Below are 18,458 nucleotides of genomic sequence, written 5' to 3'. Positions count from 1 at the left end.
AAAAGAAATGTTTTGGGATTGAAGTAGTAAGCAATCTAGTAATTAAGTAAACTACCAAATTAAAATCGTTTCATTCAAATTTGTGTTTTATTTTTAGAGCTGTCATGTGATATTCTTTCACAATATTGTTGCTGTGTTGGAATAAGTATAACACAAATTAAGATATAAATGTATTTTTACATTTGTGAGTGGATACTTTAAGGTATTAACTGAGTTTTTGTTCTCCTTGTATTCCCCGCCCACCACCTCCATTATAAGCCTGTAATTCCTTTGTGTCTATTGCCTCAGGGTGAGGAGGGCTGGATTGTATGGCCTAGAGAAAAACTGCTTAAAGATAACTTTTCTTTCAGGCTTATATTTTCAAAAGCCTGAGTTTATAGATGGCATTATGCTAGGGGGAAGGGAGAGAGGTACCTTTAAAAGTGGGGAGTAAGAAACGGGGAACAAATAGGAAAGGGCAAAGAATCTAAGACAAAAAAGGAGATAGGAACAGGGGCTTTGAGGGAAGAATGGCTAGCTAAGTGGTACCCAGAGGAAAACTGGACACTTGGGGACAGAAATCCTAGTCTCTGCAAAACTTTTGTGCTTTTGGAGCCTCTTCTGGAAACCATATCAACTTGAACATTGAGCATATCATTTATTTTACATTACACCTAAGGCCTAAATATCCTGCTTTGCTTGAGATAGCCCAGACATGCATAGGACTCTGGAGATGCATATGACTCTCCGGAGTGCAGAGAAAGCCCCGTACTTTTTGAGATTCAATTTCTGCCAGCCTGGGGAAATTAGTTATTTGAAAGTTAGTATAAGATGGAATTTCTTGCACACAAGAGTGTGGAATAAAATTTAAACCCCACTACAACTGTTTTTCAGAGTCATAGGATTACTATGACATTGAATTAAGCATATTATTTAGATAAAAATATATTTAATAACTTCTTTTAAACATGTTTTTTTCCTAGCTAATTTTCACTAAGTTTTTGTTTGCTTGAATTTACCTTCCATGCCAAGTAAATATACTCCATAAAAATGTAATTCTATAGCAGCAGATGGAGTTTCCTTTGCTGCCTTCAGTAATCTGTTTCAGTTAAAAAACAAATACCTTACAATATTGATCATCTGGAGAGTTAGGTATGAGTAGATACAGTTATGCAATTAGCACTAAATATGTCCAGAACTCTCCTGGGCCATTTTGCTTTGCTATATTGCACAGCAACATAGAGAACTCTTAAATGTTAACTGAAATGTGCACAATTAGTCAAAGGAAACCAGACAGACGTTATCAGTATAAATCTGCCACTATTATTATAAATCAGTTTGTAGATTTTTGTTGTTGGGAGCTCATAGTTGAATTCTCATTTTACATTCTGGAAAAAATAGGGGTTCAAGAAAGTAATTAGGAAATCAGAAAGGCCTATTTGGGGTACAGAATAGACTTTCATTGTTCTATGTAGACTTACTCTGGAGTTTCATGTAGACTTACATGAGTTCCTTCTTCGAACTGTGTGACAGAGTATCAGGCTTATTTTATAATTGCTCAGATTACAAAAAACAATTTTTGAAGATAGTTTTATGTGGATACAATTAGCTTCTAGTTATTTCTTACCTGTCAAGACAATAGTAGTGGAATGAACTGAATATAGACTATCAACTAAAATAGTAACGCCTCTTGCAGACAAAGTAATGTAGTCCACATCTATAATGACTTTAGCTAATATAATAATCTGAAAACAAAAAGCATAGAATCACTGAATATTTTCTACTCAGCTTCTGTAATTAAGCTTATATTTTGAGAGGTTACTTCTCAGGAAGGTAAGAGGGATAATTTGGTATGATTCAATAGCTGAGAAGCAAGTGGTGCGGGGAGGACCTAGAGTACGTATCTCTGTCTGATCATTGCAGTGACCATGGTAGGTCATGTTATTCTTTCTATAGTGTTTGCAGCTTTTGCATCCTTGAAGTATGGGTTCATAGAAAATACTTCTAAAGGTCATAGGATAGGAAAAGAGGAGAGAATAAGACTAAGAGTAATCCAGATATATATGGCTGTCAATATGGCTGAAGAATTAGGTGATCAGCTAAAGATCTGCAGTTAGAAAACTTACATGGACACTACCTACCATTTTCTGTACCTATTTCTTTGTATACTGGGGGTGATGAAAATAATACTGTATGTCTATCAACTTGATAGGGTTGTTACAAGCATCAGATGAGGTATAAATGCAAAAGTGCCTTGTAAATTGTAAAACTATATATATGAAGAAATCCTCACAGATAATGGAGTTTTTATGAAGTGGAAGGGGCTGGTGTGAAAAATACTACGAATTTTACAAAGGAGCAAACATTTTTCCAGATCCAACATTTATTCTAATTTTCCAGTTTTCACTAAAAAGACATATTTATTGGTTGGAAGTTTTAACTTTCAATTTTATACCTGAAATGCTGCCATTGCCTTCTCAGTTTCAATTGTTGATGCAAGAAAAGGTTCAAAAATCGATATGGTCATTATTCCACTTTCCAATATTAAGTATTGTTGAAAGCGGTTATTGAAGGCAAAAAGAGTTAATGCATAGCCCGCTCTTAAACAAATATCCTAGAAATAGGAGAAACAAGCATTATCTTTAACTTACTTCATTTATCATGGTACTCTAGGAAACAGATTTTGAATTCTTACCCATTAAAATATATTGCAGTCTTCTCTCTGGGAGTAAAATATGACATTATTGGGGAAAACAGATAATAGAGTTACCCCAGAATGTTACTGAACAGATAAAATAGAGAATTGGATTGTGGTATCAGGGAGAAGAAAAGAGAAAAAAATTATTTTTAAAGGGAATGTTAGATTACTGATTATGCAAATAAAATGAAATATGTTACCTAAATGGTAACAGAAAACTCCATAATTTCATTAACCTTCAGCTTTTTTTGTTTCAACAAATTTTTATTCTTATTTCAACATTTCAAAGTAAAGTTGATAAATGAAAACTTCCCTTGTATAGCATGAAATATACTGAATTTTATGCATTGTGGGATGATCTCTATCATCTCTTAAGTTTATTTGTAAAATTCTATTGTACTATATTCTAAGGGAGAATAAAAGAAAAATGATTTCTTTTAAAAATCTCATTTTAACATTCTGAGACTGGGCAAACAGAGCAAAAGCCAGTTCTTCCTTAGAGGCAGTCTGCTTGCCAAAGATTAACGAGTATAGTTGATTTTCTAGAAAAACCCAAAAGATAGAATCTTATCACTAATATTCTTTTTAATATTTCATTTGAACATTATAGTACAGGGAAAGAGAGAATCATTAATCTTAGTGAGTTTTCTTCTGCCACTATTCATCATATAAAAATGCTAAATTTTAAAAATCATATAAAAATACTGAAATATTTACATATAAAATTATATGATGCCTGAGATTTGCTTCAAAAGTAATATAGGGAGACTGAAAGGGCATATAAATGAAATAAGATTGGCATGAGTTGGTAACTGCCAAAGATAGGTCATAGGACAATTTGAGTTCATTATGCTACTTTCTAACTCTATTTATGCTTGAAATTTTCCATAATAAAAATTAGGTACATACAAAGCAGTCACCTGGTCGCAGACAAGAAAGAGGTGTAAGGTATTAGGTACAGTCAAAGGAAGAGGGTCCAGAGAGTAGAGCAGGTGGTCAGTCTGGGAAGAAAAAGAGAATGATTGAGAGTGGAAGGGGCAGTAGAAGGAAAGGGAGGAGATGGGTTCTTTTGAGGAATAGGGTAATGAGAGTAAAGTGTGGAAGGAGCAGGGCAGAGAGGGAAGAAAAAGGTGCCTTAGAGTCAGTCCAACGTGAATTCCTCATGCTATTATCGCCCATATTACAGCAGCACTTCTCCATCTTTTTCTGTATCACGGTAAAGTAAAATTATATATTCAAAACATAATAATGCAATGACTTCATTTCCCCCACTTAGAACCCTCCTTTATTCCTCAGAATCTCCCAGAATTGAGAGAGGAATAGTTGGCAGTTTTCTTCCCTTATTGCTAATTGCACTATAGATAGTTTGCAAGTCTTCTCTGTTTCTGTAGGGTTAGTCCTATTCAGTGTGGCCCATGGACCAGTGATAGTCCACAGAATGGTTGACAACATGATTATAGAAACTGAGAATAAACATTTAAAACAGCTCTTTCTTACAGTTAAATACTAATTAATAAAGGTCAACGGAAGAAGAGAATTTTTTAAATTGCCATTACATAAATGCCACAGTAATTATTGTTGCATCAGTGGATGCTAAAATTGGTGAGCAAAAGTTTGATGCAAAACAGAACATTTCAGTAGTCTCAAAAGTGTCTCACCTCAAGATACTTGTTTATTACAAAGGGAAGAAAGTAACTTTACAGTGAAGAAATATAGCAGACATCACTTTATAAAATCAAGCACCCAGAGTTAACATTGCCAGTTATAAGACATATCAACATCATGTACCTCCTGAAATGATGGACTGGGAAGGTGAGTGAAGAAGACCATGTCACTTCTGTGCTATTCTTGCCAAAATACATAACTTCAATTTAACCATGAGAAAACATCAGTTAACTCAAATTAAGGGACATTCTACAAAATAACTGGCCTGGACTCACCAAAATCATAATCATGAAAGACAAAAGACTGAGTGTCACAGAGTAAAGGAGACTAAAGAGACATGATAACTAGACGGAATATGGGATCCTGGATTTGATTCTGGAATCGGAAAAGGGCATTGGTGAGAAAACTGTCAAAATTTAAATGCGGTCTGCAGATTAGCTAATACTATTATATCAATGTTAATTTCTTGGTTGATATCCAGGAAAGCTGTATGAAGGATATGCCAGAACACTCTGTACTAGTTTTGCAAATTTATGGAAAGTCTAAATATTTCAAAATTTAAAGTTTGGTTGTTGTAAAATTAGCTCCCCATAACAGATTGCTGGGGAAAAGCTATTCCTTCAATACAAATAGTTTGAGAAGCACCACTCTAGAATACTGGGTAAGAAGTGTATGACTAAGGGCTGAAAGGTCATAAAATTAGGTTCAAGGCTTGATGTATGCAGGACAGGAGAGATTTGTTTTTTGAATCTTCACCAAGTATTAAAATTGCTACATTTCAAAGATGAAATGCAACTATAAGAAATATGAAACAATATTATTCCATCATTACAAACTAACAACCATTTCTTAATATATTTAAATATTGCCATGAAAAAGATGATGAAAATTTGAGCATGCAGTTTAAAAACCCTTTTATTCTAAATGAGCTCTAACATTTTGTACAGTTATTACCTTATCTTGTGAGTGAAGAAGATAAAGGACATCACCATAATTAAATCCTTCCTTTTCTTGTAATTCATACTGTAACAGATCATTCCTTAGGACAATGCATGCCAAGGAAAATGCCACTTCAACCTAAATATGTGATTTTCAGAAATTAATTTATTTTTCACTAATGGTTTATCAAGTGACATATTTCATTGTACAAATATTTATATGGGATACCATAAAATCCATTAATTCCAATTCTCTGACTAGTATTTAGAGAGCAGCATTTACCACTTCTGGAGGTATGTCCCTTAAAATTTGTAACAGCTGGGAAAATATCCTGTGTGCTGCACAACCACAAAGCTCCATTTGAGGGCATGAGAGGAGGCAACTGGAGCTTGCAGGACATGTGAAGAAGTATTATCTTAAGTGCATAGTTGTATCCCTTCTACACTTAAGAAAGGGTTTTTTTTTTTTTTTAGTTTTCTGGCATGGATTAAAAGGCTGTTTTGAACTGTTAGCTACTGACCATTAAGTTGTAAGGCTTTAATGGAATGCCTTCAATTGAAGCAAAGCATTGGGGAATACTTTTTCCTCCTCTAGTTCTGGAGTCATTTAATGCACATTCTGAAGCCCTTTAACAAGATTAATGAAACTTGTTTTACTATTGGGCTCAACAGACAAGTTTTTTAAGTATTACACTGTGCGTTTCTATGAGAAGTGTTACAAATTTAAAAAGCATGATTATTATTGCAAAAATATTTTATTTACCAGAGAACCTTATTTGAGGAAAAGTATTAAAATGTATTTATGTTCTGTTTTAACAAGTTTAAGGACTCAATGAACATATATACAGAAATATAGATGGATGCGATTGAAGCAAACTGTTTTGCCATGAAAATGCAAATTTTAAAATAAAAATATGTTTTTGTGTGTCATTTTTCCTTAGACTTATGAAATTTGTACTTTTGAAAGGCAGTGAAGTTTTTACATATAATTCAAGGCAAAAAATTGCTAGCATATGCCTCTTCCTTTTGTTCCCTGAATCAACTCCTACAATGAAATAATCTCTTTCATAGCAAGAAAAGCCAAATAACTGATAACAAAGATGTTCCTTAAAAGAAATTTGCTTACGTATTTTTCTCCTGTTATTTTTATTTTCTCATTTCCAACAGAGCCCATACCAAATTTTGAAGAGAAAATGTATTTTTTGTTATTACTAGAAGTAAACGGAAGAAGGAACAACTCTTCAGCAGCTCATAGTAACACTTAGCTGTGTCCACCCTTGAGAAAGCTGTTGCCACCAGCCAACACAGGCTGCTTGGTAAAAGACAGGGCTGTTTTGATGGTGTGGCACTGACAGGATTCACTTACATTTGAGAAATTTTGCTACATAAATCACACATTCTCATTATCCCCACCCAGTTTTAGCAACCAGTATCTGAAGAAGTAGGGAAGAAATTCTATGAATAATCAAATATCTAAGGAATAAGACTTTTGTGATGAGTAAGGACATAAGACTTTCTTACTGTATTTGAAGACATCATATTTTAATAAAATTTAATACTATCCTTACTACTATTTTTGTATCAACTTTTTTGTTTAAAACTTCTAGGATTTTGTTGAAAAGGTTAAATATTTTTATTATACTTGTGAGCTTGCATAAAGATAAATATTATTCTTTAAAAAGTCTTGTTTCTATTAATTTTTACTATATCAGAAAAAAAAACCTTAAAACTGTATATATACCTTAATGTTAGGAGAAGGGTGATTTCTCAGTAGTTGAATAAGTACTGGAAGGGCATTTTCATCTACAACAAATTGTTGACTAATGGGATTGCTTGTATGGGCAACACCTGTAAGAATCCACATCTCAATGAGATTATTTTCCTCTTGGAAATGGTAAAGTCAAACATAGCTTGATATGTTTGGTTGATAAAGTGTCCTACTAGTGTAATATGGTTAGTAAATTACAAAAGGAAATGCTACATTGACACTATTTTACCTTAATTTTTTTAAAGGCAAAGTGAATAAACATAGAAATTTTACTGTTAGAAGTGTGAATGGTTTTCTAATAGTCACACACACACACACAAATTAGAAGTGCTAACCTATCAGGCAATAATATAATAGCTGTCATTTATTGAAGAATTATTATGTGCAAGAAGCTTCAGCTTATAGTTACTATTGTTTTCCATACAAAGTTTATTTTTACAAAAATACCTAGAGTACATCACCAGGTTAAAATTTCTGGATACCTTAAATACACATACTAAAAAAAGATAATCTTACTGTCTCCTTTTAAACACTACTTTAAATTTTAGGCCTAATCTCAATGAAGAAACTCTTATATATTTAAATATAAATATAAGATCGGGCCTGTCTGTGAACAATGAAGAGAAACCACCTACTTACTATGACCTGGGGAAGTCTGAAGGGACCAAGGGAAATAGAAGGAGCAAAGAACATTTTTGTTTTCTTGTCCCCTACTCCCCTGACTGGCCACCGGGGGATGTATACAGACACTAATTACATGAGTAGTCTCCATTCAGCTGGCAGGTACTGAATGCCCAATGCACCTGGCACTGAGGTCGGAGGTAGGGCTAAAAGAAGGAATTAGAATCTTTGCCCACAAGAAGTTTTTATTTTATAGGGTAGGCAACTATTTAATAAATGATTTCAATACCACGTAATAAGTGCTTTAACAAAGGTTAGAAAAGTACACTTGAAGTACAGAAGAGAGATTTGTGTTCCAGTTCCTACTGGCCCGAGTGTAGATACCTCATTATACAAGGGGCTGTACAAAGAGATCGTGTCCTCTGAAAGGAATCATCTCAAAATGGGGTTAAGTTAGTTCCAAAGTAAAGGCTGCTCTCGACTTGTCTTACTTAACAAAGCTTAAAAGCTATCTGCAAAAGGATAAAATTGATCCCAGGTGAAATAACTGCATGCAAGAATAGAGCCTAACTCTCTAAAAGAAAACAGTAAGATCCAGCATCTACCAATGTAAAACTCACAGTGTCCATGGAGACACACAATCAGGAAGACTGGAATTATGCTACTACAAGCCAAGGAATTACGAGAAGCTAAGAGAGAGGCCTGGAACAGATCCTTTCATAGAACCCCTGGGGCAGCATGGCCTTTCTGTTGCCTTGATCTTGGATTTCTAGCCTCCAGAACAACACCACAATAAACTTGTTGTTTAAGACACGCACTGTGTGGTACTTTGTTACAGCAGCCTCAGCAAACTAATACACCCTTTCTTAAAATGAGGTCATAAAAAATAATGGAAGTATTTCAACATATAGGCTACAAAGGTATCAAAATGATACTTCTAACACAATAAAAGTATCTAATCCCTAAGGAAAAGGCAAGCCTATTTAACATATATTAGTACTTCAAACTCAGGTGTCAATAGAAACTAAAATAAAAAGGATGTGTTCAAAAAAATTATAAAACAATGTCTAGCATTCAATCAAAATTTCTTATGCATGATGTTAAAATATGAAATAGCTAAGATAAAATTGACAATATGTGTAAGAATTGTATATTGGAAACCATAAAACATTGTTGAGAGACATTAAAGGAGACCTAATTAATGGAGAAATAAACCATGTTTATGGATTGGAAAACTTGACATTCAGATGTACCTTCTCCCCAAATTAACTTATAGAGTCCATGCAATTCCAATCAAAATAACAGAAGATCTTTTTTGACAGGTTAATTTTAAAAATTATATGGCACACAAAGGACTTGGAATAGCCAAAACAACTTTGAAAAAGAATAGCAAGGTTGAAAAGACTTATGCTACCTGCTTTCAAGATTTACTGTAAATCTACAGTAATTAAGACAGTGAGTATAACATAAAATAGACAAATAGTTAAATACAACAAAATAAAAAGTCAAGAAGTAAACCCACAAATATCTAATCAATTTATTTTTGATAAAGGTAACTTGCTAATTCAATGGAGGTAAAGATAATCTTTTCAATAAATGATACTGAAGCAATTGGACAGCCATATGTGAAAAGAATTAATATCAGCCATATGCAAAAACTAACTCAGAATGGATCATACATCAAAATGTGGAGGAAAACAGAAAACCTTTATGATCTTGGATTTAGCAGAGAATTCTTAAAGAGGCCACAAAACCTACAAACTAAAAAAATTTTTAATCAATAAATTGGACTTCATCAAAATTAAAAAGTTTGGCTCTTCAAAAGATGCTGTTACAAAAATGGGTGACTGGGAGAAACGGACTGGGAGAAAATTTATGCAAAACATGCATCTAACAAGAAGTATCTAGAATTTATAAAGAATGCTTACTACTCAAGACAATACAATGTAAAAATGGGCAAAGTATCTGAACAGATACTTCACCAAAGAAGACACACAAATGACAAACAAATGAAAAGATGCTCTACATAATTCGTCATTAGGAAAATGCTAACTAAAACCACAATAAAATTTACTACACGCCCACTAGAATAGTAAAATTACCATACTAAGTGTTGACGAGGATGTGAAGCTACTGAAACTCATATACTGCTGGTAAGAATGCAGAGTGGTAACAATACTTTAAAAAACAGTCTGGCAGTTTCTCTAAAAGTTAAACATATGCCTATCATATAACCCAGCAATCCTATTTCTAGATATTTACCCAAGAGAAATGAAAATGTATCTATTCCAAAATTTGTACACAAATATTCATAACAGTTTTGTTTATTATAGCAAGAAACAGGAAGCAATCTAAATGTCCATCAATGGGTACTTGGATAAACAAATCAGACTATATCTGTAAGTATTAAGGTTTTCCAGAGAACAACAGGACATGTGTGTATGTATATCATAAAGCATAAAATTAACCACCACACCATACAATGAGATACTACTCAGCACTGAAAGAGAAGTATCTTATTGATATTTGGTACAATAATATGGATGAATATCAAAATAATTATGTTGAGTGGAATAAGCAAGAAACAAATACATCTGTAAAATTCTATTTACATAAAATTCTAGAAAATGCAAACTAATCTATAGTGATAGAAAACAGAGCAGCAGTTATCTAAGGATAGGGTGCAAAGAGGCAGGAGTTACAAAGGGGCACAATGAAACATTTGTGGGTGATTATTATATTCACTTGTGTGATTGTGGTAATGGTGTCAGAGCTGAATACGTATGTCAAAACTCATCAAACTACACTTTAAATAATGTATTTAATATTTTACTCTATTATATACTTTATTTAAATATTTTCTTATATGTAAGTTGTATTTCAATACAGCTTTTAAAAACCCCACATTTAAAAAGTTCTAGGTGTGCAAAGTAGCAGGAAAATATGATTCATAATCAAGAAGAAAATCAACCAATAAAAAGAGACCCAGATATGACAGATACTGAAACTAGTTACAGGGATGTTAAAACAGCTATTTTAAATAAGCTCCATATGTCCAAGAATAGAAAAAAACATTAACATGGTGAGGAAGAAAAAGGAAGAGGTGTGTATGTCTGTGTAAACAGTCTAAGCTGGTAAGTTTGAAAGCAAGAGTTTTTTCCCTGTAGTTCTACCGGAGAACCCCTGTTCACGGTAAATGTGGAAGCTCTGAAGTGAACTTACGAAAAGAAATTGCACATGTGTATCAGTTATCTTTGTATTTGTGTTATCATTTACTAGAATTTTAGAAATATAATTTATAGCATAGATTCTGGCTAAAAACAAAACAAATATTATTTTGTCTGACTTGATTGCCTTGAAGCAGTTAGTGAATTTCAGGAAAGTAGCTTTTTTAAGAAAGGAGGAAAATAATTTTTTTGAAACCAATTCCTACATTCTTCATCCAGTGAGATTTTTTTCTTTTTAGGAAATACAATGGACTAGAAATTAAGGGTTTTTTTCTCCCTGTTGTCTGCAAGAAGCAATCTACAGCAGTCCCATACATTCATGCAGGTCAGCAAAGATGTTGATTTTGTATTTTTGGTAGGTCAATCACTGACAATTCCACAACGCTTTTCAGATATCCCAAAATATTAATTCTTTTGCAATGAAAGGAACAACTAGACTGAGTGGCCACAACAGAAACAAAGTATCATTATGGAAAGAGACTGTGATTGAAAATGTACTCCAGCATTAAAAACTCTTCTATACCTTCAAAAACATACAGTCCTTGAGATTCAAAGTAAGAAATATTTTTCTCTTAAACTTAAAAAAGGAGAGTTAAGTAAAAATAGCCAAGGCTCATGGTCCTCATTTCTCATTCTAACCAGAGTTCAAGACCAAGACTGATACAATATTCTTAATTACACCACTTTTACTCATTAAGGTCTCAGAGAAATAAAAACATTATAATAATAGATTAGATATGGTTAAGGGCTCTAACAGTTGGGATAGGGAGGAAGAGAAGTATCTTACTGATATTTTTAAAACTGAGAATAAATTTACAAACCAATACAAATGGATCCCACCGCTTTGATAACACTCAAAAGTGTGCCTTCAGCTATTTTACTAATCCTTAGTAAGCGAACCAGTGGTGCAATTCCATTTCCTTCACATATTTGGTTTTGGTGCATCCTGCTATCCTTGCTTAGAGCTATGACTGCTTCACCTCCTGGCAAAGAAAAGCAAGAAACATGTCTTAATACGCCAGTGTCCTCTTCTATATTGTGCAGATGTAAGCACAGAAAATAACTTACCAACATACTGCATTTTAGCTGATGGTGACAAAAGCATATTTATTATAAAGTTGTAACCAATCTGTTCTGCCATATACTTTTGTTGTTTTAGTGTTTGTCCTGCCAAGGCCCAAAGTGCTGCAGCTCCTTGTTCCTTAACATCTGTTTGAAATGCCTATTTAAAAAAATATTCCATTCACCAATGAGGATTTGTTGACTACCGTAGGAAATCATGTTTAATAAAATGTTTATTCCAGAATTGGTCTGAGTTTTCCTTTCATGTAACTAAATTCAATACTGCATAATTTGTCTAAGAACAATGACAGGTAATCATAAAATTCCTACCTTGAGGAGTTTTAAAAGGTATTTACTTAATGATTTTTCCAGAAATGCTCTCTGTATAGCTGGGTTGTAACTTGCCAGTGCCTCCACAGCCACTGCACCCTTCACTTGGACACTAAGGTGTTTTCCTTTAAAAAGAGCCACCAGAGGAGGAATGGCTCCTTCCATAGCCATTGCATCCTGAACTTCCTTATTGCCACGTGCAACTTCAGCAATTGTAACAGAGGATACAGCCTTCAACACATCTTCAAATGAATTCAAGAACTAGTTAAATAAATCTTGTAAAAAGAAAGAGTATAAAAATGCAGCATATCACTAGTTTCCCATATTTTAAAATCAAATATAGAATTTATAAAAAATGTAGACAATAGAATAGAAAAAAGAAAGAAAACTCTCCAGATTTTCACCACCCAAGAGCAAACATTTCACTTAGACTCATCCACCATTTTTATAAGTATTATATATGATAGCTTTAGTGTTACAGACATATATAATATAGTTGTACTATAAGCACGATATCCTGTGTTTTAATTACCAGTAAAATTTTCCCCATTTTTTGAGGGAAAAGGTAGAGTATGTGCTTAGTATGCTTAGCATGCATGAGGTCCTGGGTTCAGTCCCCAGTACCTCTGTTAAAAAATAATAATAAATAAACAACCCCCAAATTTTTTCCCATTTTTTATGAACATCAGTGTCTCCTAAATATTCCATAAATGGGTGTTCCATTAAGGAAATCACATTTTCTTAAACATTCACATTTTTAAAAATATGTGTCATTTCCAACTTTCCACTCTTTTAAACAATGCTTAGGAGAAATCTTAGCTCATAGGCATTTCCTTCCTGTATATATTTTTTTCCCTTAGTATAGAGTCCTAGTGATCATTGGAATAATATAATACATTCCCAGTAAACTGATTTTCAAATGAGTTTTTTCTTTTTTTTTAATTGAAGTGTAGTTGATGTACACTATCATGTTAGTTTCAGGTGTACAATGTATTGATTTGATATTTAAATACATTATGAAGTGATCACCACAAAATGTATAGTAATCACCTGTCCCCATATGAAGTTATTTTGGTATTACTGACCATATTCCTTGTGCCATATATTACACCCTCATTACTTATTTTATAACTAGAAGTTTTTACTCTTAATCCTCTTGACCTATTTTGCACAATCCTCAACCCCTCTTGCCTCTGGCAACTACCAGTTTGTTCTCTATATCTAAGTCCGTTTTTGTTTTGTTACTTCATTTATTTGGGTTTTTAGATTCCACAGTTTGTTGAGGATTTTTGCATCCATGTTTGTCAGGGATATTGACCTGTAATTTTCTTTTTTTGTAGTTCCTTTGGTTTTGGTGTCTGGGTAATGGTGGCCTTATAGAATGAGTCTGGAAGTGTATCTTCCTCTTTAATTTTCTGGAATACTTTGAAAAGAATAGGTGTTAACTCTTCTATAAATGTTTACAACTCACCTGTGAAGCTGTCCAGCCCTGGACTTTAGTTTATTGGGGTTTTTTTGATTATACTGATTCAGTTGCACTGCCAATGTCAACCTGTTTCTATTTCTTCCTGATTAAGTCTTGGAAGATTGTGTAATTCCATAAATTTATCCATTTGTTCTAGGTTGTCCAATTTGTTGGCTTATAATTGTTTGTAGTAACCTCTTATGAACCTTCATATTTCTGTAGAGTCTGTTTTAAATTCTTTTCATTTCTAATTTTATTTATTTCGGCCCTTGCTGTTTTTTTTCTTGCCGAGTCTAGCTAAAGATTTATCAATTTTGTTTATTTTTCCAAAGAACCAGCTCTTAGTTTCACTGATCTTTTCATGTATTTATTTTAGTCTCTATTTCATTTATTTCCACTCTTGATATTTATTATATCCTTCCTTCTACTAATTTAGTTTGTTCTTCTTTTTCTAATTCCTTTACACGTAAGGTTAGATTGTAATTATTTGGGTTTTTTTTCTCATTTCCTGGTGTAGGTCTGTATCACTAAACTTCTTTCTTAAAATTGCTTTTGCTGCTTTGCATAGATTTTGGAAAGTTTTATTTTTGTTTTGTCTTGAAGTATTTTTCTAATTTCCTCTTTGATTTCTTCATTGACCCATTGTTTTTTTAGTAATTGTTTTTTTAGTAACATGTTTACTCTCCATGTGCTTGTGTTTTTCCCATTTTAGTTCCTGTAATTGATTTTTAGTTTCATACCATTGTGGTCAGACAAAATGCTTGATATAATTTCTATCCTCTTAAATTTGTTGAGATTAGTTTTGTGGCCTCACGTGTAATGTATCTAGAGAATGTTCCATGTATACTTGAAAAGAATATGTATTCTGCTGGGTTTTGACAGACTGTTCTTTATATATCTATTAAGTGTCACTGGTCTAATGTGTCACTTAAGGCCAATGTCTCCTTATTGATTTTGTTTTGATGATCTAACCATTGACGTAAGTGGGTGTTAAAGTCCCCTACTACTATTGTGTTAGTGTCAATTTCTCCCTTTATGTTTGTTAATGTTGCTTTATGTATTTAGTTGCTCCTATCTTGGTGGCATATGTATTTACAAATGTTATATCTTCTCATTGAATTGAAACTTTTCATCATTATGTAATGCCCTTATGTCTTGTAACAATCTTTGTTTTAAAGTCTGTTTTGTCTGATATAAGTAATGCTATGCCAGCTATCTTTTTATTTTCACTAGCAAGGAATATCTTTTTCCATCTCCTCACTTTCAGTCTGTGTCTTTATATCTAAAACGAATCTCTTAAAAAATTAAAAATAAAATAAAATGAGTATCTTGGTAGACAACATATTTATGGGTCTTGTTTTTTTATCCATTCAGCCACCTTATGTGTTTTAGTTGAAGCATTTAGTCATTTACGTTTAAAGTAATTATTGAGGATGGGAAGGGCTAAGTTGGAAGTTCATGGTTTGCAGATTCTAACTACTATATAGAAAACAGATAAACAAGTTTAGACTGTATAGCACAGGGAACTATATTCACTATCTTGTAGAAACCTATAATGAAAAAGAACATGAAAAGGAATATATGAATGTATATGTATGACTAAAACATTATGCTGTACACCAGAAATTGACACAACATTGTAAACTGACTATACTTCAACTAAAAATTAAAAAAAAATAAATTATTGATAGGCATGTACTTACTGTCATTTTGTTAATTCTTCTCTGGCTGTTTTTGTAGTTCTTTGTTCCCTTCTTTTCTTGCTTGCTTCCCTTGTGATTTGATGACTATCTTTAGTGTTATGTTTAGATTCCTTTCTCTTTATTTTTTGTGTTATCTATTATAGGTTTTTTGGCTTGTGGTTACCATTAGGTTTATATATAATACCTAGGTATATAGATGTCTATTCTAAGTTCATGATCTCTTAAATTTGAACACATTTAAAAAGCCTTACGTTTTAACCCCCCCATTATCATTCTGACATCATATTTTATATCTTTTTATTTTATGTATCCCTTAACCACTTACTGTAAATAGAGATAATTTTATTACATTTGTCTTTTAAGGTATCTACTAGCTTTATAAGTGATTGATCTGCTATCTTTATTATATTTGCCTTTATCAGTGACATTTTTTCTTTCATAATTTTTTCATTTCTAGTTGTAGCCTTTCCTTTTCTGCTTAGAGAACTCCCTTTAATATTTCCTGTAAAGTCCATTTAATAGTAATGAACTCTTTTAGCTTTTGTCTGTCTGTAGAACTCTATCTCCAATTCTGAATGATAATTTTGCCAGGTAGAGTATTCTTAGTTGTAGGTTTTTTCCTTTCAGCACTTTGAATATATTTTGCCACTCCTGAACTGCAAAGTTTCTGCTAAGATATAAGCTGATATGGGAGTTCCCTTGTATATAATGAGTTGCTTTTCTCTTGCTGATTTTAAGTATCTCCCTTTATCTTTAATTTTTGACATTTGAATTACGATGGATCTTGATGTGGACCTCTTTGGGTTCATCTTGTTTGGGACTCTCTGCTTCCTGGACCTGGATATCTGTTTCCTTCCCCAGGTTAGGGACGTTTTCAGCTATTAGTTCTTCAAATAAGTTCTCTGCCCTTTCTGTCTCTCTCTTATCCTTCTTGGACTCATATAATGTGAATGTTGGTACACTTGATGTTGTCCCAGAGGGCCCTTAAACTATCTTCATTTTTAAAAATTCTTTTTCCTGTTCAGCTTGTGTGACTTCACTCTGTATTCGAGATCGCTTATCCATTCTTCTATATTATCTACTCTACCACTGATTCCCTCTAGTATATTTTCCGTTTCTGTTATTGTATTCTTTAGCTCTAACTGATTCTTTTTTATATTTTGAAGTTCTGTGTTTACCTATTCTTCTCCTGAGTTTGGGGAGCATCTTTATGATAATTACCTTGAACTTTATCAGGTAGATTGCTTATCTCTCTTTCACTTAGTTCTGAGGTTTTGTCTTATTCCTTCATTTTGAACATATTCATCTGTCTCTTCATTTTGTCTAATTCTCCAAGTTTATTTCTATGTATCATGTAAGTTTATTATGTCTCCTGATCTAGGAGAAGTGGCCTTATGTAAGAGATGTCCTGTGGGGTCCAGCAGCAAGCTCCCCTCTGGCCACCAAAGCTAGATGCTCCAAGGGTGTCTCCTGTGTGGGCTATATGCCCCCTTCTGCTATAGTGGGGCAATGACTGTGGGCACACTGGTGGGCATTACTGAACCCCGACCTGGCTGGTTGAGAGGTCCTGCCGTGTGTGGTTGCTGCGGGCACACTGGTGGGCAGGGCAAACTCTGAGGGAGTGGCTGGTTGTGAGGCCAGTGGTGCAGTGGTGCCACAAGTGTGCTAGTGGGTGAGGCAAGCCTCTGGCACTAATAGGCTAGAGGGAGGACTTGAAAATGGTGCCTGCCAGAACCAGCATCAGCACAGTAGGAAGAGATGACAAAAATAGCTGCCTCAGCATCTCAGTCCTCATGGGTAGTCCCAGCTGCCTCCTGCCTCTCCAGGAGCTACTCCATGATCAGTATCATTGCTACTAGACTCTCATCAGACAAGACTAGGAAAAATATACATATTTCAAATTTTCTAATTCCAGTTCAACCCCACAGGATTACTTATTGCCTTTCCACATTCTGTATATTTCCTTTCAAAGTGAGAACCAATAGTATTAACAGTTTATCCTTTTGGTCAGTCCTACAATACTTACAACACAGGTTCAGAGCTGTTTCACCCATATCACTGTGAAATACAAACCCACTAAGGAGGAGTTTGAAGCAAGTAGCTAAACATGGGTAAAGCAAAGGCATCAAACCAAACAAACTCAGCAAAGACTGAGGAACCCCTGGAGATAGGGTTAAGACTAAGGAGATGTTAACAAATCCACAGTCTCAAGAAACTGCATGTCAGTGTACTTTGGGGCCACTTAATGCACGAAATCATAGAGTGGCTCAGAATAGTTAAGATGATATTGGAATTAATAAAATTCTTTTGTGATCCCCTGCAACTTAAGAGTACAACTAACATCCAGGAGAATTACTTCTTAAAGCACTAAAATTATAAATGTAGCATTTATAAATTATAAATTGGGAGAAAAAACAATTAAAATTTGTTTTAATTATTTATCTTCCTTCAGGTGAAAAAATGTTATAGATTACAATACAGGATAAATTACTTTGATTCAGGTTTCAGATGAGGCAAGAGCCCCAAAAAGAAATGATTATGATCATTTACTCCTATAGCTTTCTCTTATGAATTCATTTATTGTTTATTTATCCAAATGGCCCCTACAAGTTGTGCTTTGTTCAAGCATTTGGGGTTGGGAGGATGAAAAAGGATGAGGAATACCTATTCTCTGACTTTAGGAATTTGTATAAAGGAAAAGATTTTCAAGTGATTTCACTACGTGATAGAGAGCCTTAGAAGGTGATAATTGCTTAAGTTCGAAGTTCTAAAGTAAAGAAAGCCCTCTGCAACAATCCCCTTATCCATACCCTTGTCTTACATTTTAACCAGTGTATTTAATTCTGTACTCATTCTCAGAGAACTAGAATGAAAGGCAAATGATAAGCTGAGCAGGAAGAAAAATATACAAGCTTTTCTCAAAATTTTTATGCCCCCCAAATATGAAGAAAAGCATAGATTTGAAGCTCATACTGTTATGCGTATGCTCACTGGAATAAGAA

The 18,458-nt window shown here is 33.7% G+C and overlaps 1 protein-coding gene across 1 annotated transcript in view; it reads right to left on the bottom strand.

Moving 5' to 3' along the window:
* Positions 1-18,458, bottom strand: part of ANKAR (ankyrin and armadillo repeat containing) — a 60,079-nt gene that overhangs the window by 6,555 nt on the left and 35,066 nt on the right. Inside the window, exons 14-20 of the mRNA XM_074364026.1 lie at positions 12,289-12,530; positions 11,965-12,118; positions 11,718-11,879; positions 7,022-7,128; positions 5,297-5,419; positions 2,435-2,593; positions 1,607-1,724 (exon numbers count right to left, since the gene is read on the bottom strand). Of these exons, the coding sequence (XP_074220127.1) occupies positions 1,607-1,724; positions 2,435-2,593; positions 5,297-5,419; positions 7,022-7,128; positions 11,718-11,879; positions 11,965-12,118; positions 12,289-12,530 (1,065 nt within the window). The remainder of the gene's footprint in view (positions 1-1,606; positions 1,725-2,434; positions 2,594-5,296; positions 5,420-7,021; positions 7,129-11,717; positions 11,880-11,964; positions 12,119-12,288; positions 12,531-18,458) is intronic.

The sequence above is a fragment of the Camelus bactrianus genome, chromosome 5 (assembly GCF_048773025.1).
Source record: "Camelus bactrianus isolate YW-2024 breed Bactrian camel chromosome 5, ASM4877302v1, whole genome shotgun sequence".
In the NCBI taxonomy this organism is placed as follows: domain Eukaryota; kingdom Metazoa; phylum Chordata; class Mammalia; order Artiodactyla; family Camelidae; genus Camelus; species Camelus bactrianus.
This window is presented reverse-complemented; position numbering and strand designations above follow the sequence as displayed.